Genomic DNA, 24328 nt, shown 5'->3' with positions numbered 1-24328 from the left:
GCAAACAATAGAGCAAAAATAAGGGCAAAAACCCTGGACATTCCTTACTAATGTTAACTATTTTTCCCCTCCCCCCTCCCCTGCCCCGGGAAAGAGAGACGTGTCGTGTTAGGAGTGAGGTGTTACGGTTGACAGCAAGGGTTAGGTCTTTGTCAGGCGCTTTTGCATTCAAGGGTTCCACATGTGGGGGAATCGCTCTAGGTATTTAGGTGGTGTTTATGTGGTGGTTGTGAGAGGGGGGCAAGTGCGTGTCAGGGAAGTGGAAAACAGCACATTCCGATCAAGAAAGAAAGTTCGTAGCATTCATGATGGGGGGTCGTCAGTGTCTGATGTTGGGTGTTCAGTAGATGTATGAGCTCTTAAAAAGTCTGACCATAGCAGTTCAGATTGTGTCGCTCTGCCATGGAGGGATGCAGTAATTTTCTCCATGGTACAAATGTTCAACACCACATTGATCCACTCTTGTTTGGACGGGGTCGTAGGCGATTTCCATTTTGCAGCAAGTAAGGCTCGCGCCGCGAGTAACAGGTGGGGGGCTAGGCCACTCACCTTTAACCATTCCTCCTCATTTTTTTCAAGACTGAACAAGACTAGGTATGGGTCAGCCGTTCTATGGATACCATCAGTGTGTCTGATCCATCCTAGGACCTCATCCCAAAAAATCTTTATCTTTGGACACCCCCACCACATATGCCAATAGTCTGCAACTTGCCCACACTCACGCCAGCAGGAGGGGGAGGAGGATTGGTACATCTTGGATAGTCTATGCGGGTCATATTGCCAGCGATGTAGAAGTTTAATGGAGTGGAGCTTATATTGGCATGATATTGAGGTACGTGAGGCCATGATACACATTTTGTCCCACACATCGTCATCTATTTCCGTTTCCATATCAGTTTCCCACCGTCGTCTGAGTTTAAGTATGGGTCCACTAGCCCCTTCCAGAAGTAATTTGTATATAAGGGAGATCAGTCCCTTCCTATCAGTCTTGGAGTCGAGCATTTTTTCGAAGGGGGTGAGATCTCTGGCTAGTTTTTCTTTCCACTCAGGTTTAGTCAGAACTCCTTTGATTTGCAAAAAATGGAAGGTGGAGAGGACTCCAATATTTAGGGCCTCTGTTAGCTCTGGGAGAGTAATGAATGAATCACTTCGGAGGAGTTGGCCCACTCTTTCTAAACCTGCGTCATACCACGTTTGGAACCTTTCGACATTGGGGATATGGTTGTTGATGCCCGGGGACCATAGGTGACTCAGTGGGGATGGCCACGTCGTGATTCCCATCATTGCCGGGCCCTCTCGCCATATATCCCATATGGTGGCAAAGAGCGGATGGTCTCTCGTCCTTCTCAATACCCGGTTTCGTGGGGCCCATAACCATTCCCCAAGTGTTGCCGGGGCCAGATAATGATTGTCCATCTCTATCCACTGCGGCTCTTTATGATTGCGCAAATGGGGGACGAACACACGTAATTGAGCAGAGGTATAATACTTTCGGAGATCGGGGAGGCCTACCCCGCCTTTATCCTTGGGGAGTGTCAATAAAGAGTAGGCTATCCTGGGCCTTTTCCCCTTCCACAAGAATTTCGAGATTTCTCTCTTGATCTGTGTAAAGTATTGGTCCGGTATTTTGATTGGGAGCATCTGAAAGGGGTAGAGAAACCTTGGGAGAGTGGTCATTTTGACGGCATTAACCCGGCCAAGCCACGAAATCGTCAATTTGTCCCACCTGGTCAAGTCCATACGGAGCTTAGTAAGAAGCTGTGGGAAATTTGCGTCAAATAGGGAACCCAATTGTTTAGTTATCTGGACCCCTAAGTATTGCATCTTGTCGTGTTCGATCGACAGTCCCAGGGAGGAGTATTTCGCTGCGTTTACGTCAGCGTCTCCTTGAAGGGGAAAAAGCGTAGATTTAGCACGATTAATCTTGAAGCCTGAAAGGCGACCATATTCCTCCAGGAGTAAAATGGCTCGGGGGACGGACCTCTCAGGGTTCACTACATGTAAGAGGATGTCGTCGGCATACAGGGCCAACTTGTATTCCGTTTGTCCCAGGTGGATCCCCTCTATAGCATCGTCCACCCTAATCTTGTGTGCGAGCGGTTCGAGGGACAGAGCGAACAAAATGGCAGAAAGGGGACAGCCCTGTCTAGTGCCCCGCTTCAGTTGAAACCACCTGGAATGCTCTCCATTGACAAATACCGAAGCAGTGGGTGATGAGTATATTGCTCGAATTCCCCTTATAAGATTTGGGCCTAGTCCGAACTTCTTAAGGACCTCCATTAAGAAATCCCAGTCTACTCTGTCAAACGCTTTTTCCGCGTCGATGGAAAGCAGTGCAGGATTGGTGTCTAGGTTGTGGGAAGCGTGCACCAAGTGGAGTGTCTTGCGCATGGTATCCGCCCCCTGACGTCCTAGTATAAAACCCACCTGGTCGGGGTGGATGAGGCGGGGCATGAAGGATTCAATCCTAGCCGCCAGGACCCTGGAGTATATTTTGGCGTCTATGTTGAGTAGGGAGATGGGACGGTACGATCCGCACTTTTTGGGATCCCTCCCCTCCTTTGGAATAACCGCTATGAGTGCTTTGACGAATGAGTCTGGGGGATTCCCTGTTTCCAGAATTCGGTTGAACAAACCAACAAGGAAAGGTGTGAGTTGCGGGGCGAACGTTTTGTAAAAACCGGCTGTGTACCCATCCTCTCCCGGGGATTTGCCCAACGTGAGTCTCTTAATGGCCTCTTGAATCTCTTCTCCTGTAATAGGGGTATCAAGCGTTTCTGATTCAGCTCGTGTCAGTTTGGGCATATTGACGTCTTCTGAATAGGATCTAATGCTAGGGGTATCTGGTTCTTGCTCCGGAGAATAGAGAGTCTCATAGAAATCTGCGAAGGATTCTGGGATATTAGGGGGGGGCGTTCCCAAATCAGGTCCCTCATTCAATATCTCCTGAACCCTACGTTCTGCCTGTTGGGCACGGAGTCTGGCCGCCAATAACGCGTCGGCCTTGTCCCCTTTCTCATAAAATTTCTGTTTCAAGAGGAGGAGCTTGCGGGTTATTCGCTCATGATCTAAGAGGCGTAACTCTTCTCGTTTTTTCCTGGCTTCTAGGACTTTGACGGAGTCAGTAGTGTCTCCTTTATTCGCATTCTTCTCTAATTGGGTGATTTCCTTGCGGATTCGGTTTTCAATCAGGGCCCTCTCTCTTTTCTTCTTGGCTCCCTCCCGCATGAGGATACCCCTCCATGTTGCCTTACCAGCCTCCCAAACCCCCTGTTTCGAGACCTCCCCATTATCGTTTAATTGAAAATATTCCTCAATCTCGGTTTCCAACTCTAGCTTAAAAACGGGATCTTTCCATAGTGTCTCATTACACCTCCACTGTCCACCTCTGACGGGTAAGGACTCCCAGACTAAATCTGCTGACACCATGTCGTGATCGGACCATGATATGGTTGTGATTTGGGAGTGTGTGGCTGTGTGAAATAGATCGGTTGAGGAGTAAAGGTAATCAATACGGGTGAGTGTATTGTGCGGGGCCGAAAAAAAGGTGTACTCTCTCTCTGTAGGGTGCGTGCGACGCCATACGTCAATTAAACCATATAAATCCATCATTTTTTTGAATCGTGTGGGATCCCCACCGAGTGTGTCCCGTGTATCTGGGTTACCGGGGTGCCAGTCCAGGTCGGGGTCCGCCCAGGTGTTAAAGTCACCACCAAGGATGACGTGCCCTGTCGCCGCCTGCCCTATCTTTTATACAAAAATTGTGTAAAGGGGAATATGTATGCAAAGGAAAATCAGTGTCATAACAAAGAATCAATGTGGCTGAGTCAGCTCTCCTTCCCACGTGGGACAGCACGGAGTAAGGTGGTCCCCGTACACAGGATGACACACTCTGGCTCAGGTTCTCAAAACAAAGGCAGTTCAAAACATGGATTGAGGCCCGCTTGGCCTTCCACGTTAAAGTCACTTATTCCAGCTTTCAAAAGATCTTTCACAGTTCAACAAAAGTTCACCCAAGTCTTCCTCACTCAGGGGGTTAGAGCTCTCAAAGCAAAAAGTTCACACAGGTCTCCCTCGGTCAGGCTCGGACCTTTCAAAGCACAATGTTCACATAGGTCTGCCTCGGTTGGGCACAGACCTTTCAATCACAGCATTTGCAGGGGTTCCCTTCCACAGGTTTAATTCACATTCTTTAGGGGCTCCCTTCCCCTAATTTATCACACTTTCTGTCTCCCTCAATCGGGCTCGGACCTTTTCCTGATGTCGAATACTTTCAAATGTGCAAGGTTTTTACTATAGACCTTCACAGGACCACTTTGACTTTCCTTTAGCTCAGACTCTTGTTTTATTTGCACCAGTGTCTCTTGGTCTGGGTAGTTCAGTATCACACGCACAAAAGTTCAAAGTTCACCTTTTCGCTTCCCCTTTTGTCGGGGTTAATCTTGGCAATACAAACGCATTTTAGAGTTCATTCACTTTGTTGCTTCCGCCTTTTATCCGTATGGGGAGAACTAATGGGTATCAGATGTATGTAATTAAAGTCAATTGCCTGACTTTGCCTGACCCGATTACCGGGACATGTCCAATGAGATATGTAAAGGTAAGCCTCTTTACTCTTCCTCGGCCCAGTGTTTGTGTAGAAAAGGGGGAGGAGGAGTTGGGACGTTGGAGGATCCAATAAAATAGGATGGGCCATGGGCGGGGGTGAATACCGCATCTCACCATCGGCTGTCTCACCCCCCACTCTCCAAAGACCCCTCACCCAGGTGATCCTCCTGCACTGGTCCACCCACAGGGTCTGGATCCAAAGGCGATGGCCGTGCCCTGGCCACCTGAGAGAGAAATCCCCAGGGACTAGTCGGCGAGGCACCCTTTGGTTTCTCACAGAAACAAAGAGCACACAAAGCAAAGCTTACCTGGAGACACAACCATGCTGAGGACATGGTGTGCCCGTTTCCCACGGACTGACGGCGAAGTCAGGAACCAAGGGAGGAATTAATCCTCTGCTCTCAACGTGAGTTCAAACGAGCGAATGAATGCTGAGATGAGCGGAATCCGAGAACCATATGTTTCCAATCTGGAGGAACAGAAATCCTTGGAGACTGAAACTGCTGCTGAAGAGTCGCATCCTCCCTGGAGCAAACCCTGCAACATTGAAGGTACGTGGGTTGCCCAGGTCGGAGGAAGGCGAAGAGAGGAAAGAGCCAGTGGGCAAGAAGGAAGGATTGGCCTAAACCCATACAAGGGTCAAAGAGGCCCAGAGAGAGAGAAGGCACGAGAGAAGGTGAAGAGTTACGGAAGCACGAGAAACCCGATTAATATCAACCTCCAAAAGGTTCACAGGAACCCACAAGAGTGAAGCGAGCCACAAGAAAAGAGGGGTCATCAATAACCCAGAGTGGTACATGAGACATTGGAACAGAGGACCTTAGTTTAGTTTTGATAGGAAGGGAAAACCCGTTTAGCTGTAGCGCTAGTGAGGCATTTTCTTTAAGTTAGATGAAATTACTTTGAAAGCATATCCTCTGGTCCAAGTCCTTCTTTTGGCTTGCCACACCCTCTACAGGATTCCCAGGACTTCACTACTGATCAGACCAATGAATGAACAAATGAATAGAACAAATGCGGGGGGCATTTAGACTAGAACCAGCTGCGCGTTGCCAAAGATGTTTAGAAAATATAAATGCGTGAATAGATTGACTTTGCATGTTGCACACCCTGCACATTAGAGATATTAGGCACGCCCTTTCTGACAGTGGCCGATCAGTTAGCGCCAGCCAAACTATGCAAGAAAAGAGCCTGTATCTGAAACATGGTTTTCGGACGAACCTAGAACCTTAAAGCTTAAATGCAGACAGGCCGAATGAAAATGGCAGTCTAATTATACAGTTGCCAATAAAACTGTTTTTCGCCATGCTCCATCTGTCTATCAAAAAGCAATTTTGACGACAAAAAAATCTTTTTTTAGTGAAAAGATTGAGCATGCGGTCAATAAGCCTAAAGCTCTTTTTGAGTTAGTGCAATCCCTCTCCACCCAGACTAAGACAGGGAACTCTATTAGGCCCTCACAAGTTCTCTGCGATTCCCTTTTCTTTCTTACAGAAATTGCTGCTATCTGCAAAGATATTAGAGATAATCCTATAATCCTGCCTGGACTGCTTCCAAGCACACTGCCTCCGAGCTGCCGAGTGAAAAAATTCCATGGCTCTCTTTTCCTGTCTTCTCTGGACAGGACATCTCTAAAGTGATCCATGGTCTTAAATCGGCATCGCCTGCTGATGCTATTCCTTTGGATGTGCTTAAAAAGATCTCTACAGACTTGATCACTCACATTACATCGGCAGTGAATTTATCCTTCAAAGAGGGGTTCATAACTAGCTCTTTAGAGCAAGCCCGTGTGCTTCCGTTATTGAAGAAGCCCTCTCCGGATCCAGCTGTGCTGGCTAACTTTCGTCCCATCTCTCTTCTTCCATCTTTGATGAAGGTGCTTGAGGCTTTGGTCTCTCCTCTCCTGTCACCCTTTATGGAAACGTCTGGGTATTTTGACATCTTTCAGTCTGGTTTCAGACCAGGGAGAGGAACCGAATCTGTTCTGAACTCTGTATTTGATAACCTCACCCGCCAAGTTGACCAAGGCGGTGTGGGAGCTCTCCTCCTGCTCGATCTGTCAGCCGCGTTCGACAGAGTAGATCATTCTATCCTGATCTCCTGTCTGTCGGCATGGGCCTAGGAAGCGAGGTACTGAACTGGTTTGCAGCCTTCCTGGCTTACAGATCCCAGTCAGTTTTCATGCCACCTTTCTGTTCTGAAACTATTTCACTGTTTTGTGGAGTACCACATGGATCTGCACTCTCGCCTATTCTCTTTCATATCTATATTCGCCCTCTTCTTCTTCTTATCATGTCCCATGGTTTTCATTTTTATTCCTATGCGGACGATACACAAATTTTGGCCCGCCTAGATCTCTCGATCTGAGACGGCAACTCGGCTCAGGAGCTGCTTAGAGGACTTGGGTGCCTGGATGGCAAATAACTCTCTTAAACTTAATGGCAGTGAGACAGAGGTCCTCGTAGTGGGAACAACTAGTCAGCTCATTTATTGGACCCCTGATTTCTGGCCCATTTCTCTTGGCCCCTTCCCCTCTCCGTCCCTTGTAGTGAGAAATCTGGGGGTAAAGTTCTCCTCCTCCTTGGCTATGTCTGAGCAAGTGGGAGCAGTCTGCAAATCCGGTCACTTTAAGTTGCACACTCAGCCCAAGGTTCTTCCCTTTATTCCTGCTCACTCTCATGCTCCGGTGGTAGCAGCGCTGGCTCTCAGTACAGTTGATTACTGTAACCCCTTATATCTTGGCCAACCATGCTAACTAATAAGCCGCTTTCAAATGCTTCCGAATGCAGCAACAAGAGTAATCATGCGCCCCCCAGCAAGCATGCATATGGCACCGTTCTTGAGACAACTGCACTGGCTTCCAATCGAAAAGCGATTCTTGTTTAAATCCCTTTGCCTAGTGCATCGTGCTTTCTATAAACTAGGAGCTGAATATCTTAAAGAAAAATGTGTCCATTACGTTCCTGCCCTCCCCCTCCGGTCCCAGGCTGCCTTACTACTACTTGTCCCCCGTGTCAGACGGACCAGGACTGGCGGCCGTGCCTTCTCTGTGGCGGCCGCCACTGCCTGCAACCAATTGCCTTGGGCTCTGCGTGCGACCTCCAACCATCTGGCCTTTTGGCGTGCCCTGAAGACTATTTTATTCTGATGACTTTTCTTGATTTTGTTCCTGGCCACCCATTTCTGTCTAGCGCCAAGATGTCTAGCTACCGGATTGCCAGACAACTGAGCACTCTGCATTTATGTATCAATGTACACTGGTGGACCAAGGGTGCACTTTCTCATCCACCAACTGGTGAAACTGCCCACTGCTACCCTGCAGAATGTTCTGCCTGTGAGGAAGTATCCTCAGGAAATCCGTGGAAAGTTCCATCACTACTGGAAACCATGGTTGGGACTTCCATAAAGATACTACTAAAACTAGCTCCGCTAGCTCGCTGCTGACCTTTGCTAACACTCTCGTCAGCATGACAAACGGCGGAAACGTGTAGTGGAGGACTGCCCCTGTCCACTGCTGCAAGAAAGCGCCTGTCCCCGCTGCCCTCTGGTCTATCCTCCAGCTGAAGTACTTGGGACTTTTTGGGCGTTCAGCCTGGATGCAAACAGATCGATGTCTAGGGGACCCCAGATCTCCCAAATTTGTACGAAAATCTCTGGGTGTAGTCTCCAGTCGCTGGAATCTACTAGATTTCGAGAATTCCAATCTGCTACAACGTTCTGCAGATACTGTTATATGGTGTTGCAGGCTGTGATGCCAAAAGTCTTTAACCAATTCTGCCAGCATCCTAGAAGAGATCCCTCCCAACTTGTTTATGTACCATACGCAGATATATTGTCCATCTTGAGCAGGATGCAACAATTCTCTCTACCTTTGATGCAGGCTCGTACGGCAAAGGAACCTGTCAGGAGCTCCAAACTATTTATATCTAAGCAAAGCTCTTCTTCGGACCATTGCCCTCCTGTTTCTAAGCTTCAGCACCGAGCGCCCCAACCGGCTCTGCTCACGTCTGACTCTATGGCCAATTCTGGAGTATCCCTGAAAATTACTCGGCCATTCCAGGCTTCCATATTCCGCAGCCACCAATGCAGCTCTGTAAGAGCCTCTTGATCTAGCGTGACAAACTGATGATAGCCTAAGCCCCCTCTGAGGTGTTTGATTTTTAGTCTCTGAAGAGCCCTTTAATGAAGAGGCCTGGGAAAAGAAAGAAAATAAAAACCTTGAATTGGGGCTGCTAGGAGACCCACTATCCAGGCTAGATCGCGAAGCGAAATAACCTTCTTCGGAATTACTGCTCTTAGTTCTTTTTTGATTTACCTTGTGCATCAATGGCTCGAGTGAGGCTTTCCAGGTGTCTATAACGAACACTAAAAACCCTATCCTCTAAGCAGGATGAAGATCTGACTTTTCTACGTTTATGACAAAAATGAGGGAAGATACTAGGTTGCAAACCCATCTGGCCTGATCCTGCAGAATGGCCGTGCTCTGAGCTAGAATAAGGATATTGTCTAGGTAGACGATAATTGATAATTCTGATTCCTCTCTCCCGAATGGCCGCTGCTACTAGCATCATAATCTTAGTGAAGGCCCATGGAGCTGATGCCAGCCCGAAAGGTAGACACGTGAACCGCCAGATCTCCTTGTTCCACCGAAAACAAAGGAATCTCTGATGTTCTAGAGCTATCAGAATGGTAAGATACGCACCTTTGAGGTCTAGACGGACGAGCCAATCACCTGTCCTGAGAAGATCTTGTAGAAGGAGTATCCCCTCCATCTTGAAGTGTCTGTACATGATCCACTCGTTCAGACTCTTCACATTTTTCACTGGCCTCACCTTTTCCCCTCTGTTTACCAAGAACATATTGCTGAGATAACCTGGGCCCCTTTGCACTTCTCGCTCTATAGCTGCTTTTCTCGTTAGGCTGCGCAATTCGCTGTGGAGCCGGTCCCGTTCCTCTAGGGACATATACATTGCTCGGGGTTCCCGTGCTTGTGAGGGAATGCCTATAAACTCTAGGCGCATGCCTGATATCGCCTGAAACACCCATGCATTGCTGGGTAGCTCATGCCATTCGCACAAGAACAAGAGCATCCTTCCCCCCACTCTCAGGGTATCTGTGCTCTGGGTACTCACCGCCTTCTGCGCCTTGCTGTCTGTACACTCCTCTTCCTCTACAGATTCTGGGGAAACTAGCTGTGGCTGGGAATGTATCCTGTTGTCTATTCTCCCAGTACTGGGCTGGGGCCCTTGGGGTCTCCGCTGCATCCCACAACAACCAATCGACCCCAATGTCGTCCAGTCCCTGTGAAAAACACATCCTGGGAAGATCTTGCTGATGGAGCTTTGAGCCTTCTCTAAGGCGGAGTATGTTCCTACAAACTGAGCCATCTCCTTGGCGAATGCTTCTCCGAAGAGTAAACGCTTTGCTCCTTCCCCTGCTTCGTACAGAGACAAATCACTGAGTCTACCACCTATTTTTATAACAACACTCCTCTCCTCCTTTCTGACGAGAGAGCACAGTTAGCGTTGCCTAAAAGGCATATTGCCCGTTGTGCCCAGCTCCCTAGGGCTTGAACGTCTACTGGCGTTCCTGTATCTTTGGCCCTCTCAGCCAGATCCATGATCTTCGTGAGAGGACCTGCCAGATCTAGCAGCTTGTCTTGGCAGCCTCTCCAAGCCCTCTCTACCCCTTTTCTAATATCTTTAGCTGTTTTAGTGATGAAGGTTACAATTTTCGGGGTCCAGGTCTGGGGTATCCGTGACTTTGCCTGGGAGGTCAGGCCTAGTGCATTCTGCCCTCATTTCGGATCGGACATCTGTCCAATGGTTTCCTTATATGTTGGGATATATACTTCGACACTCTGGGCGACGTCACCGATTCGGTGGACTTGGGGTGCCTAATTGCCTCTGGGTCGAACATGTCACCCAAACGCTCCTCCTCTTCTGGAGGCGGCTCGTCGACATTGGGGTCAAGGAGGATTTCCTCTTCTTCTTCCCCTCCTTTGTCGTCCGGCGAGTAACCGGCATCATCTTGGTCCCCTTCACTGTTCACCCCTGTGGCAGCGGGGGGTTGAGAGAGTGTTGCTGTTGCCTTCAGCAGAAAGGCTTCCTTTAGCATACTGACAGGATTGACTGGCTCTTGGGGTCCAATGTCTAGCCCCTCTGGGTGGCTTGGGGGTGGGTCAAAGAGGGTGTCCTCTTGCAAGCCCTTTCACACCCCTCTTGGTCAACCCCGGTCAGGGGGTGTTTAGCTGAGGTTCCCTCTCCAGGCCTATCTGCCCTTCTCTTCCTGTATCTGTCTAGGTCTGCCTTCTGTTTACCTAGCAGAGCTTCCAAAAGATCGATTCTCTGTGCAAGGGGCTGCACACCCTGCGATACTGCTTGTGACATTGAGTTTCCCAGGACTCTCTTAAAACTAAGGGACAGGTCCTTTAGGGCCTACAAAGTGTACCATTCTGTATGCTCGAACTAGCGAGCTGCTAGGGAACTCAGCTGTGCAGCGGCCTCTAAAGTATCTCAATCTCTTATTTTATACTTTAAACGCTGTGATTCCATGCTGCGTGTACTCCGGAGTCGTATTCGTGAAGAATTGAGGGGTGGAGGCTGCCGGGATGTGTCGCTATGCGTCTTCCTCCCGCAGGGTCCCAGTGCCCCGCTGTATACACGACCTTGTTGTGGCCGCAGCAACAAACCATCTCTATGCAATCAAGTGTGAGAGAAGGCAGGGCTGGTTGCCAACTGCAAGTGTGTTTGCTCGCGGCTCTAGCCCCGTCCTCCTTGCAATTTCAACCGCTGACTACGAGCCACCTCTTAGTATAACGCACTTATGTTTATGCATCCTTTCTGAGGAACTCTCGATACTTTTTATGACTGAACATTAGCTGCTGAAAAGAGAGGATACAATTCTCGGCGCGAACGCTTTTATTGTAAATCGTGCATATGTCTACACACGCTCTCACGTAACATTACCACTGAAAGTGCAAAGACAAAGATTCACTTATCTGAGTGCACCAACAAAGAAAGAGGAATGGATCCGAGAGAGCGGTCTACTTATACAAAGGGACAGGTTCTGATAGGCTCAGGAGAGCAGCCAACGACTGCCAGAAGCTCAAGGATTATAGGGATTTGTAGTTTTATGGAACCTTTTTGAAACTCTGGGACCTTTTTGATTTTCTAAGATACGGAAGAGCTTCGGAGTAAACAAAAATGTGTTGAGTTTAAAAAGGTTATGAAAATTAAAAGTGCTGTGAGTAGCAGTACTAAAGAAAGAAAATCATAAAGCTTGCCTCCTGTCTTGACATAGAATAGAGTACTTAGTTCTAATTAGAATTGATCTAACTTCGTGTTTATGGCTCTCATCCCCCTACCCCTTGTTTTTCTTTTATTTATTATTTCTCACCATATATTTTTGCAATCCCTCCCTTCGGTTGTGCTTTGGGTCAGAATGGACCCATTGTAACTTTTGTCTAAATTGCTGTTCTTGATGGACTTTTCCAATCTATGCCTTATGCATATGGTTTCAATCCAACATAATTATGAATATGTGTATAGCTACATTGCACCTGTTTCATGTATCTCTGGGGCCATTGTGATGAAAATTGGTGCCCTTTTGATGCTAAGATGTGTTCTAGTACATGTTTATGTTGAACCAATGTTTCCTAATGTTTAAAAAACATCCTAGAAAAGGAATGTGAGGTCGAAACACATGTCGCTGTGCCTACCACATTAAAGAATGCACCACTTGCAGATGAAAAATCTCTATTGAACTATATTTTGTTTGATCTGTGCAATGTGGTTGTGTTTACAGTTGAATGTACAAAGGACTTTACCCTATTCACTATCTGCAGAGGGGCCTAGATGTCCAATAGCTCACTGGGATAAAAGAGGAATGGCAGAGTGTGATTAGTGATAGCTGTCCTGAGTAGGGTAGTCTTTTCTTGTGAGGTCCCCATATCAGCTGAGGTCAAACATTCCGACCGGGGGTTCGGAGGATACCTTGGCACAACCTCCTTTGGGAGTTTAGCAGAATGATCCCTGTGAAGCAATTTTGCGCATGTTTGGGCAATCCCCTGTCATTGTAAGTCACGAATCAGTAGATGTAACAACACTGTGGGTTATTAACCTGCTCTGGTGTACTCCAGGTGTTTCATGCACCATTGGGTGGTAGGAATTCAATGAACCTTGTTGTAAGATGTCCTGTCAAGGAGGCTTAAAAAAGCATTAAAAGGTCCTCACTCATAAGGACAGCAACAGATATGCCCGCTTTCATCTCAAGCCTCTTACTCTCTGCATCTGGAAGAGGCACAGATCCAGAATTATGTGATGAATCCCAGATAAGTCCCCCTGAGGGTGGTACTCAGCCGCAGGATCTCATTGCGAGGGAATCCCCCTATGGGACCAGTGACTACTATTGTGGGAGAATGCGGTATTCTTCGCACACTGCGCGGGCTTTCGAAGCTTCCTCCTCTCTCTTGCTGGTGGGCAAACTGGTCCACAGTCCCTTCTCAGCAAAGCAGCATCTTCCCTGTTCCAGGCTCCTCCAGGGAAGGTTTGACAATACTTCCTGGTTTCCCTCTCAATTTCAACTGAGATCAGACCAATAGGAGGTTGGTAACCACTACACCATTCACTATGGTTTGCCTTAGTGCTCTCTATGCTTCCGCACTTCTTCCTAGTCTCAGTGGTTGTTAGCAGTATATCTTTCAACATTTCCCTTTTTTCCCTCTTCTTAGTTTCCTCTACTCCATTGGTTTTACAGAAGTACATGGGATAGGAGGGTAGGGATGGAGAGTGTGGGGGTGAAGGGGATATGCCAGGAGAACCGAGAGGCTGGCTGGGAGAGTACCGGCAGCGCATCACTACAGGATGATGCGGTTCGGCTGGGAGGGACATGCCAAACAGGGTGACAAGCCGCAGAGCCACTGCCGCAAGCAGAGAAGAGCCCCATAGCACCAGAAAGCCATAGAGAGGAATGCAAAAGCCTGTGACCGACCAGTCGGATGCAGTCAAGACCCTAAAGGTATTTGGGTGGCTAAGTCTATGGTTGGTGGTCCCCTACGGGTACAAGGAACCATAAAGCAACAGTGCATGGAAAGTAGGGGAAAGAGGATAATGCCTATGGGACATTAAGAGAAACGTTATCAAGACACTGCAACAAGGGGAATAAGGTCTTGGACCCTTACAGGAGAAGGGCATACCACGTAACAAAGATACCTAATCTTCTTTGTGACAGTACTTGTAGGAGAGGCAGTGCAGTGCTGTCAAATAATAGAGAAGATAAAGAGAACTGTTAGAGTAATACATATGAAGTTAGTACTTGACAGGAGAGAAAACCAAGTCTGCATATGAGATTCAGAGACTGTGACAAGAACTGTGAAAGTAATACATAAGAACATAGGACTTGGCAGGCAAGTAAACCAAGTCTGTGTTTGAGACTAAGATAGAGACTAAGGTAGAGAAGGGAAGCAGTTCTGTCAACCAGGGTCAGGGACCCACCACAGTTTGCAGAAGCATCCAAGCCTCTCTTCTTCGTTGCAGTGCATGGTAGAAAGGAACCAGTACTGCCAACCAGGGTCAGGTACCCACCACATTTTGGAGAAGCATCCAAGCCTCTCTTCTTTGTCGCAGTGCATGGTAGAAAGGAACCAGTTCTGCCAACCATGGTCAGGGACCCACCACAGTTTGAGAAAAGCATCCAACCCCCTCTTCTTCATCACAGTGCCTAGTAGAAGGGAAAACAGGTCTGTCAACAAGGTCAGGGACCCACCACAGTTTGGAGAAGCATCCAAGCTACTACTCTTCGTCCCAGTACCTGATAACAAAAGGGACCAGGTTTGCCATCCAGACAGAAAAGAAACCTGGGGAAGGCCGGTTAGAGAAGGGAGACATTCCCAACCAATTGTTGAACTGTGTTATAAGCCTGAGGAAGGCTGGGAAAGGGAGACATTCCCCCAACACTTGAGGCAGAACTTTGAGAACTTTCAAACCAAGAACTGCCTTTTTGTCCAAGGGTAGTGAGTCCTGCCTCTGGACTAGGAAGATATCCTCTCTTTATTTAGTTTAGCGTAGAGTGTGAGGGACAGAGCTAGGATTCCGACATAGGACTGTGGACTCTTGCTTTTGACATCCTGACTGGGACATTAGTCATTTTGGTTGAGGCAGGGAAACCCCTCTTAGAGTTTGGGCAAGATAGGGTTTTCTTTTCATTTTCTCACTTGAATAAATGTTTATACCAACCACAATGACCCCTCTGTGCCAGAGTCTTAATTCTGCAGCCTTACGGTTAACTCCAACCAGCATTAATCACCTCTACTGCCTAGGAGTCTGGTGGTTGGTTGGTTTTCTAAAATCTAGGGTCACAGCCTTACATTTCCTCTAATGTATGACTTTAGCCGATGAAACTGTAAGGAGCACCTACATTTCTGTGACCAAAACCCCTGTACCGTAGGATTGAGTCATCGAGACCCGCCAAAGTATTGAACAAAAAGACAGTGCTGTCCTGCTCTATGCCTGGAGATGTTCATCACCCAACTGCCTTTTGTGTAAGGTCTGATAAAGGCTGTATATAACGCCAGGTGGGAAGCTTTCAATAGGATCTGGATTAGTTCACATGGTCAGCATTAGAAATGTGGCAATCGTTATTAATGTCTGGATCAGGATCACCTAAAGTGGAAGGTTTCTCACTAAACTGATCAGGATTCTCCCAGCCATGTCTGTATCAGGGTCAGCATGGCCATCAAGGTGGGAGTACCCATCTGGGTCAGCACGTATAACTGGACTTTTCAGTGCCAGGTCTCGGAGTTGTCCATTAAGGCCTGTGCTCAGAGTAGACAGAGCAACACAGAGTCATCCCTTACCACCTCTAGCTCGGTTGTGGACACTGAAATATAGCAACAACCAGCGTTTCTACATCAGCCACTGCTCATTGTAGAGAAGCGGGTAGCATGCTGTGCAGAGAATACCAGGGACAGGGGGGACCTACTGGTGGTGTCTGGGTAAGGACTCCCTTTCTGTCACTGAAAAGTGGGTGAGAACCCCAACTAAACCAAGATCTGCTGAATCTGCCCAAAACTGTCACGTTTTGCTTTTTGAAAAGCTATATAATTTTTAAAAAATCTGTTCAAAATCGATTTCGTATTGCTTTCAATGAAAAGAACAAACTGTTTGAAAAACATCTGTCATTCTACGTCTAGCCATCCAGTTTTGTTATCCGACACTGTTAGGTATACAACTGATGCTGAGTGTGTGAGAAAGAAATATTGGGATCGAAGTGTTCATGCAACGGGTCAAGCTAGACCCTGTGCACAATCGAAAGTCTTCGATAGTTTAATATACATCACAATTGGTCCGAGCCCAGCTGAGGGAGACTAACTGAACGAAAGAAAGGGATCTGAGACCGGCAGAGGCAGTGAGGGGTGAACAGTGAGTCACATGAAAAGAAAATCTCGGTCCCCTGTTGTGAAAGGGATCTGAGCCCGGAAGAGGGAGATCCAACGTTGAACTTTTGTTTTGAAAAGGATCGGAGACCGGCTGAGGGGGATCCAGGGTGAACACCCAAATTGAATACTGTTGAAAAGAAAAAGAACATTTGCGTGTTGTTTTTGTTACTGCATGACCTCTGCGTCAAGAGACTTGCAAGAAGTAAAGAGACTTAGACACAGAAGGTCCTGAACTGGGAAAATGGAACTGTATCCTGGTGCCGCAGAAGTGTGTGCTTTACTCGAGTGACCCGCCTTGGCCCACGCTGAAAACCTGGTGAAGGGAGGCCAACTGCCCGAGCATCCTGACCTATTATTTTGTGAATATTTCTTTCTTTTTCATTAACATTACCCCACATTATTTGTAAATTAGTGATAGGGATTTGCAATAGGTTTTTTAGTATAGGCTCTTATATTTTGACAAGACCCCACTGGGACTGCATTATTATTATTATTCGATGGTCGTAGCCTGCTCCCATCTGTAGCTTTAGGTTTAGATAGGCATTCATTTATTTAACACTCGTAAAGCGCACCTAACCCATAGGTATCTGGGCGCTGGTTGGATATTTACAGACATTATTACAATTGCATAGAAGTGATCGAACATATGATCTAATTTACAATATCCAATATTTACAGGTGTTGCAGATATTTAGAATGAGCCACGGTGTATGGGTACTACTGTTTGAACATGAGGAGCCGTTTTTGAGTATTCTATGGAAAGATATGTGAGACGGGTCAGATCTGATGGCTAGGGGGAGAGTGTTCCATTCTTTGGCGGCTATTACTGGAAAACTGAGTCTGCCGGACTTGTATCTTCTGAATATGGGAACTGTGAGGAGAAAGGCTGTGGAGGCGCGTGTATGTTTCGTAGTTTGTGTTGGAGTCAAGAGGTTAGTAAGATATTTGGGGGCTGTATTGATAAGGCATTTGTGTGTAGTTGCCAATATTTTCAATCTAATTCTGTCTTGTATCGGTAGCCAGTGAGCTTTGCGTCTAGTTTCTGAGATATGTTCTCTCCTGGGGATGTTTAGTGCAGCTCAAAGGGCGTCATTTTGGGTAACTTGGAATTTTTTGATGCTGTTGTTAGAGGTGCCGGCCATGAGGATGTTACAATAATCCAGTTTGGACAGGATTAGGGCTCTCTCTAAGGTCAAGCAGCTGTCAGGTGTGAGGTAAGGTCTGCAAGCATTAATGAGCTTGGCTGTATAGGAAGCTGACAAAATGGTAGTGTTGACTTGCTTTGATACCGTTAGTGAGGAGTCTAGGCATACCCCTAGGGTTTTGACCTCCTTTGAGATAGTGATGGTGTTCCCGTCTATTGGAAAAGCTTTATACTTCAGGTCGAGTATTTTTAGGCAGGTTTGTGTGCCAACTAGCAGGAGCTCAGTTTTGTTATAATTTAAACAGAGTTTGTGCTGAGCCATCCACGCTTGGATGATCAAATAGATATTATTGAGAGTAGCAGTATTTTGTCAGTCTCTTGAGATGTGCAGTAGGATCTGCGTGTCATCCGCGTAATTGGTGTATGACACACCAAGTTTGTCTAAGCGATCAAACAAGAGCTTGGTAAAGATGTCATATAGCGTGGGTGACACGCAGGGTCCTTGGGGCACTCCACAGAGAACTGCGGCCGGGGCAGCACTTGCTAGGTTAGAGAAGACTCACATTGTGTGCTCTGAGAGGAAGGATTCAATCCACGCAATGGCATTTGGGGAGAAATTGGCGGTGCTGGCTATGTGGTAGCAGAACATTTTGTGGTTCACTAAATCAAGGGCAGCAGAGAGGTCTAGAAGTAGTAGCATTGCTAGATTACCATTGTCAATGATGGTGTCCATCTGGATTTTCAGGTCCAAGAGTGCTGTTTCAGTACCATGTCTGGGTCTGAAAGCCAGATTAGGGTAGGCCCAAGAGGTTATTTGTTTACAGGTGCTCTTGGATATGTAGGTATGCTGTGCGGTCTAAGATTTTCAGGAGGAACGGTACCGTGGTAATGGGGCAGTAGTTCATAGGGATATTGGGGTCTAGTGTGGGTTTTTTTTAGGATTGGGAGAAACCATGCATGTTTTAGGTTCTTGGGGACCGTGCTTTCAGCGAAAGAATTGTTAATGAGGGAGGTGGTGAATGGGCTAGTTCAGTGGCACATTCTTTAAGGAGAGGTGTCGAGCATGTGTCACCCTGACATCGAGAAGGTTTCAAGGCTGGATACAATTTTAGTGACTTCCGCAATAGAGACAGGTCTACATTTGAAAGGTTTGCAGGATAGAAGGGCGTTGTGTGAGTTAGTGAGAGAGACTGGGGTGGCTAACTTGCCTTTTCTGTTGCTATTTTGGTTTGTAGCATACAGACTTTGTCTAAAAGTGCATTCTGGATGTTAGTACACCAGGTTTAGTCTTTATGACATTATTCAGCCAGGCTTGTTGGTGTCTCCAGTTCCCTTAGAATTGTAAAGAGTTCTTTGGACCCCGACTTGGCGATGGCAATTCTCTCATTGTAGGTGAGACTCTTTGCTTGGAGTATGGCATGTTTTTTATTTTTTAGCCGAGATGAGGAAGAGTTCTCTATTAGACTTGGTAGGTGCGTTTTGCCAGTGGGATTCTGCAATTTGTTTGTTTGTAGCTAGGTTTTTAAGGTTAGGAGTAAACCACAAATGAAGGTGAGCTTTTGGTTTGCGGTTCTTGAGTGGGGCAAATTTGTCCAGGGCTTGAAGTATGGTAATGTTATACAGGTCTATTGGAGTGGCTGAGTTGCCAGGCCAGTGCTTGTGCTGTGTGATAGGTCTTAGTAATGGGAGCAAGTTGGTGCTATTGATGTTACAGGTATTTCTGGTGAGGGAGGCTGGTGTCAGATGTGGTGCTGCTTTAGGGAGCGGTTGTCTGGGTAAAGTGAATGTAATGACATTATGGTCTGACCAAGGGCAAGGGAAGTGGTTGTTATGTTGGTCAACCCCTTCAGGTTGGCCAGCCAATCCAAGATTCGGCCTTTGTTATGTGTGACCAGGTCTATGCTCTGGGTGAAACCTTGGACAGCAATTGTGTTTTGTATGAACGCATCATTAGGTTCCAGTTTGTCGTGGAGGCCTAAGTTGAAATCGCCTAGAATGATGATTCTAGATGACGGTTTGGTGTCTCTGGAGAGGAGGAGTGCTGTGTCCTCGTCGAATGAGAGGAGAAGACTGGGGGTCTGTAGAGTATATGGAAGGCGATAGTAGTGGTGTTAGGGAGGGAGAGTTTGAGGGAGAGTCGTTCTCCTGATGGGAAAGGGTGCTGGGTGGATTCTCTGAAGGACAAGGAGGACTTCGCGATCAGGGCGACTCCACCTCCTTTGGCAGAGGTTCCGTCTTTCCTATAGATTGTAAAACCCTCAGGGATGGCTAGCGAGGGTACTGGACCGGCCATGGGGTGTAGCCAAGTTTCTGGCACCACTAGTAGGTCACGTTGGTTGGTGGTAATCAGGTCAGAGATGTTGAGGGCGTGGGCAAGTAAGGATCTGGCGTTGATGAGTCTGCCTTTGATGCTGGTTGACTTGGATGGAGTTGATGGTCTGGGAGGTGATTCAGTTAGGTTGGTTGCAGTAGATCTAAGGACTTTTGTACTTTGGGTTTGGTCAGTATCGATAGAGAAGCGTTTTGGAAGTTTGCGCTTGCAGTCATCGTGGGGTCGATTCTGCTATAGTCTAGAGAGGTGGAAGCTTCTTTGTGGTACTCATCTTGGCAGGCTAGGGCAAGGGAGGGAGACTCATTCAGGATGTGTACTCTAGAGCATTTGTTTGCAGCATGAGGCAGGATGCAGGTGGTGAAGTGAGTATTCGGTGCATGGGGAGGCATAATTGGGGCAGTAAACTGTGCATTTGGGTCGTAAGGCGCAGTTAGGGCGCTACCTGGAGGATTCAAAGCATGCAGCATACTTGGGGCACTACAAGCAACAATTGAGGCATGAGGTATAGTTGGAGCAATCAGGGCATGCGTCAAGCAACAATTTGAGCATGCGACTCATTTAAAGTGGTGTTCTGTGCATTTAAAGCATGCGGAATCACAGTTAAGGTATAATATAGTACAATTGTATCAGGTGACACCGTGAGAGCATTACATTGAGTATGCCGACAGTGCGTTGCAGAGGACGCAGTGCACAGAACCTTGAGGTGGAGAGACGCAAGTGGGGCAATACAGTGGTCGGGCGAGTGGGTCAGAAAGCTTGATAGGTAAGAGGCATCAGGCATTGTCAGAGTTAAGCGCATTGAGGCAGATCCTTTGTAGTTACAGTGCACGTGTGAAGTAAATATGTCACAATCGTACCGATACTTGGGGTATCGGACAAGGTAATCAGTATCCTCTGGATGGGAGAACCTTGTGATATTCCAAAAGGCGGACCACGCATTAAGGTAAACTGAATGTATGATTTGAGGGTTGGTGGCGGCCGAGCGCATAGTGCGCGGGTCACCCGTGGCGACAGAGATCTCATGGAACATATTGTAGGTAACTTTGGGGAGAATTTCAGGGCTGCTCGAGAGAGCGATTGAAAGCATTTTCATGGGCGGAGTCACTGGGTTTGTTTCAGGCAACGGAGATGAGTAGGCAGTCAATCTGTTCCGGTGTCGCTCGTGTGACACGGGTGTGCTTGGCCTTGTAACCTCTACGAACGTTTGTAGGTGCGTGGATAGAGGCGAGGTGGGGTTAAGCATGATAGTGTGCAGCTGTGCAAGTTCAATAACCACCCCTGAACTGTGGTCACTTGTGTCTGTCTTACTGTTGATACCATGCCTTCCTTGCAGGCCTCAAGTGAAGTGCTTGCTGCCATATCAAAGCACAATGATGCAGGCGCTGCCCAGGAACGAAGGAAGAGTTATTAAGCCACATGAGGGATTCCTGGCAATAGCAGTCTAGCATGGAAGGAAACCAAGACACGTTTTATGGACCAGTTGACAGATTTGGCCGGCCCGACGCTGCCAGAGGCTGTCTGGTGTTTCGGTGCTGCCAGAATGGAATTGCTCAGAGCTCTTCCTGATCGAGGAAACACCTCCAAGCACATTAACAGCAGCATGTATCTCAGTGTGTTTAAAACATGCAGGTAATGGCATGTATTTCTGTACCTACTGAGGCGAGAATGTAGACCACAGATGGGAGCAAGATGCTTGCGGTGGCACTCACGGAGGCAAGCACAGCTGCTGAGATTTCCCTCCACTCAGCTTCAGCACCGCCAACAGAGGGTGAATGCATTACAGCTGCGGCAGCAAAGTACAAATAAATGCAAACCCACAGATTCCTGCCGTGCTCGCCAAGTTGGAAAATCCAGCACCACCGGTGGCAGGTTCTTAAGGAGAAAGTGGGGTGCACAGCCGCACTTAAAGATGTAGAACAAGAAGCAATCATTTAGCACTTAAATAGTTCATCAAATACTTGTAAATCTATCCGTTAGTGGTAGAACAATAAAGGGACACACTTTAGACACTTGGTGGTTAGTAAGCTGACAGCATGCATAAAGAAAAAGAGCCTTCATTAAAAAGTGCAGTTGGAAAGAAGCACTCATAATATCAGGAAATGGAAGTGTTGGTAATAGAGAAAAGTGTACATACAAAGAAGTTGCTTTTAAACAATTTCTAGTTATGTCTCACACACAAACACAATTCCATCAGGTTTTAGAAGTGGTTTTAGGACTGTATTCAATTCACATGTGATTCACTTATAGTACACTACCATCAAGCGGTTGACACTGTGTCAGCACACACAGTGATATTGAACAACAGCTCTTAGAAACATTCAGTGTCTACAAGCCAAACCAACCCAATCAATCATGATCTCACTCCTCTTTGTTAAAGAGGCCCAGAGTGAGATGCTTGAAGCTGCCAGGCAATATACGATGGATTGCAGCCAAAGTGACTGTCATTAAATACTGCATTGCCAATTACAATAGGCAAGCGTTACACTGCACAGCCACATGTCTGAACACCATGAAAACATCACACTAACAGGACAGAGAGGTTTTATCTGAGCGTGCTCAATTAACATTTGCCCTCAGACTGAGCCTTCATATTATAGATTAGTGATGTAAGACATATCAAGCCCCCTGAAACATTACATTAATTTATAAAACTTGTAATCTTACATTGCAGAGGCATTTGGACTTGAGGCAAAGCCAATGAGGCAGTCCCTGGCTGCTTAGTTAGAATTAAAACTATTCCCGCCTGGGCGCCTGCCAGGCAGAGGTTGAGAGATGGAGAAAGGCTGACTGTTCCGAGAGAATGCTAAAAGAAATGTAACTTCTAGTAGAAGTCAGAGAGTTTCTGTGCATAAACAATGCCTTGTGGGTGGAGGGTATGCCTACAGCAGGCTTGATTTCAGAGGAGGTTGGAATGCACCGCTTGCAGCAAGACAGTAGGCCTCATTACGAGTCCGGCGATAACCGAGCCGGAAAAACCGGCAGGTTACCGCTGGACTCGTATTACCATTCTGACTCTGTGATTCCTGGAATTACCGGGGCATTACGACCCCGGTTACCCGGGAATTCCGGAGGCGGAAATGTGTAAGTCCCCATTCCCATGAAGCCCCATAGGACTCCATGGGGATGGGGACAATGGAAACACTGGTTCCGTCTATGACAGAGCTGGTGTTTCCATGTCTGCCTGCAGGCGGGTGGTGTTAAACCCGCCAGGTCAGACCTGGCGGGAGTGACACCTCCCGCCTGCAGGCCTCGGAACCAGCCGGTCCGGAAAGAACAGTGGCGGCGGTTTTACCACCACCGTTCTTTCTGGACCGGCAGGGTCGTAATGAGGCCCAATGACTCTCTACTCAGAGTGCAGAGGGCTTTATCCACAGCACACAACCATAAAGGAACCCGCCAGACGCAGAAATGCTAGTGAAACAGGACTCCATGACCCACCTTGCCCATAGGGTGACTGTGCTTACCGTCAGGGAAGCGCCGCAGGGATCGACGGACATCCAAGAGCACCTGGTTGTAGTCCTTGTGGGCCTTGCGGATCGCTTTGCCTAAAGAGAAAGCATGGTGCGGTTAGTGATGTACCCGTGTGTGGTGGAAAAACATCCTCCAGCCTGCTCCAAGAGAAATGTTCTTAAACTTCACTGGCGGGGTGCGTGAAGCTAGAGGCGTAAATACTACGATCATACGTCACAGTCTAAACATTTACAAGCAACAGACTCCTGCTCCTCGACATACAGGGTTCTTCTCACGCACCTGGCCAGGACAAGCCTTGTAAATTATCCTGGGGGGGCAGAGGGTGTCCTGTATTCCCCGGATGCCATCACCATACTCTGCAGAATGTATTCATGGTCACATTATACATAGAAACATATTTGCAGGCAGTCGGGTTCAGATCAGGCACTGCCTCTGCTTCTGTGATGTCCAGCAATCATCATCGCCATTTCCCATCAGTATAGCACCTTACACCATTCGCTGAAGGCTGAACGCCCTCGGGTGACTGAAGTCCAGGCATGGGAGATTCGTCAGAGGCGATTAGAATGCGTGTGTGCATTTTAGCCAATAATGAAAGTGCACCTCTGTTAGGCAGAATTACATGCAGTATTTGGGAACACTACACACAATTAAGACTACAGGTGTAAGCACAATCTCACCTTTGGTACAAGCCCATACTACACTGTTATGTGGTAGCAGTGGCTAAGCACCCAGACTTATCTCAAGAGTAATGTGAGCAGTACAAGATGTTACACAAATGACTTGCAATCGCAGTAGTTCAAACAAACACTATTCAAGGTTTCTTGGTAAAAGAATATACATTTATTTACACAGTCATTTGGAAAACATTCCACTCACAAGAGCAGCTCAATATCACACACTAACACAACCAATACGTTTCTGAACAAGTTAAGCTCCCCTGAAGTGGGAGCAAAATGGCACTTCAGTTACTTTCAAAACGGGTAGAAAGACAAGGTTAAATGAATTTAAAGCACAATGGGCCTCATTCCGAGTACGGCGCTAACCAATGGCGCTATTAACGCCTTGGTTGACGCCGTACCCGGACCGGCAGCGCCTTGGTGGTTGGCGGAATTACCGCCCCATTCCAAGGTTGGCGGGGCGGTAATTCCCCAATCCCCATTTACCCTTCCCCATTCCCATTCTCGCCCCATAGGGCATAATGGGAGTGGGGAAGGCGTCAATTACGCCACCGTAAATTACGGTGGCGTAATTAACATCAAGGTCCCTTAGCGCCATGGTATTTAACGCCTGCTAAAAGCAGGTGTTAAAAGCACCATGGCGCTAAGGGAACTCGGAG

General features: G+C 47.4%; 1 protein-coding gene across 3 annotated transcripts in view; it reads right to left on the bottom strand.

Annotated features, from left to right (window-relative positions):
- LOC138498065 (TBC1 domain family member 20-like) overlaps window positions 1-24328 on the bottom strand; it is a 242415-nt gene that overhangs the window by 136232 nt on the left and 81855 nt on the right. For all 3 annotated transcript variants that reach the window (XM_069621910.1, XM_069621912.1, XM_069621911.1), the window contains one exon: window positions 22986-23066. In XM_069621910.1, coding sequence (XP_069478011.1) covers window positions 22986-23066 — 81 coding nt within the window. The remainder of the gene's footprint in view (window positions 1-22985; window positions 23067-24328) is intronic.

This window comes from Ambystoma mexicanum, chromosome 5q (assembly GCF_040938575.1).
Source record: "Ambystoma mexicanum isolate Mex_15411 chromosome 5q, UKY_AmexF1_1, whole genome shotgun sequence".
NCBI lineage: Eukaryota > Metazoa > Chordata > Amphibia > Caudata > Ambystomatidae > Ambystoma > Ambystoma mexicanum.
Note: the sequence above shows the minus strand (reverse complement) of the source record. Positions and strands in the feature narration are given on the sequence as shown.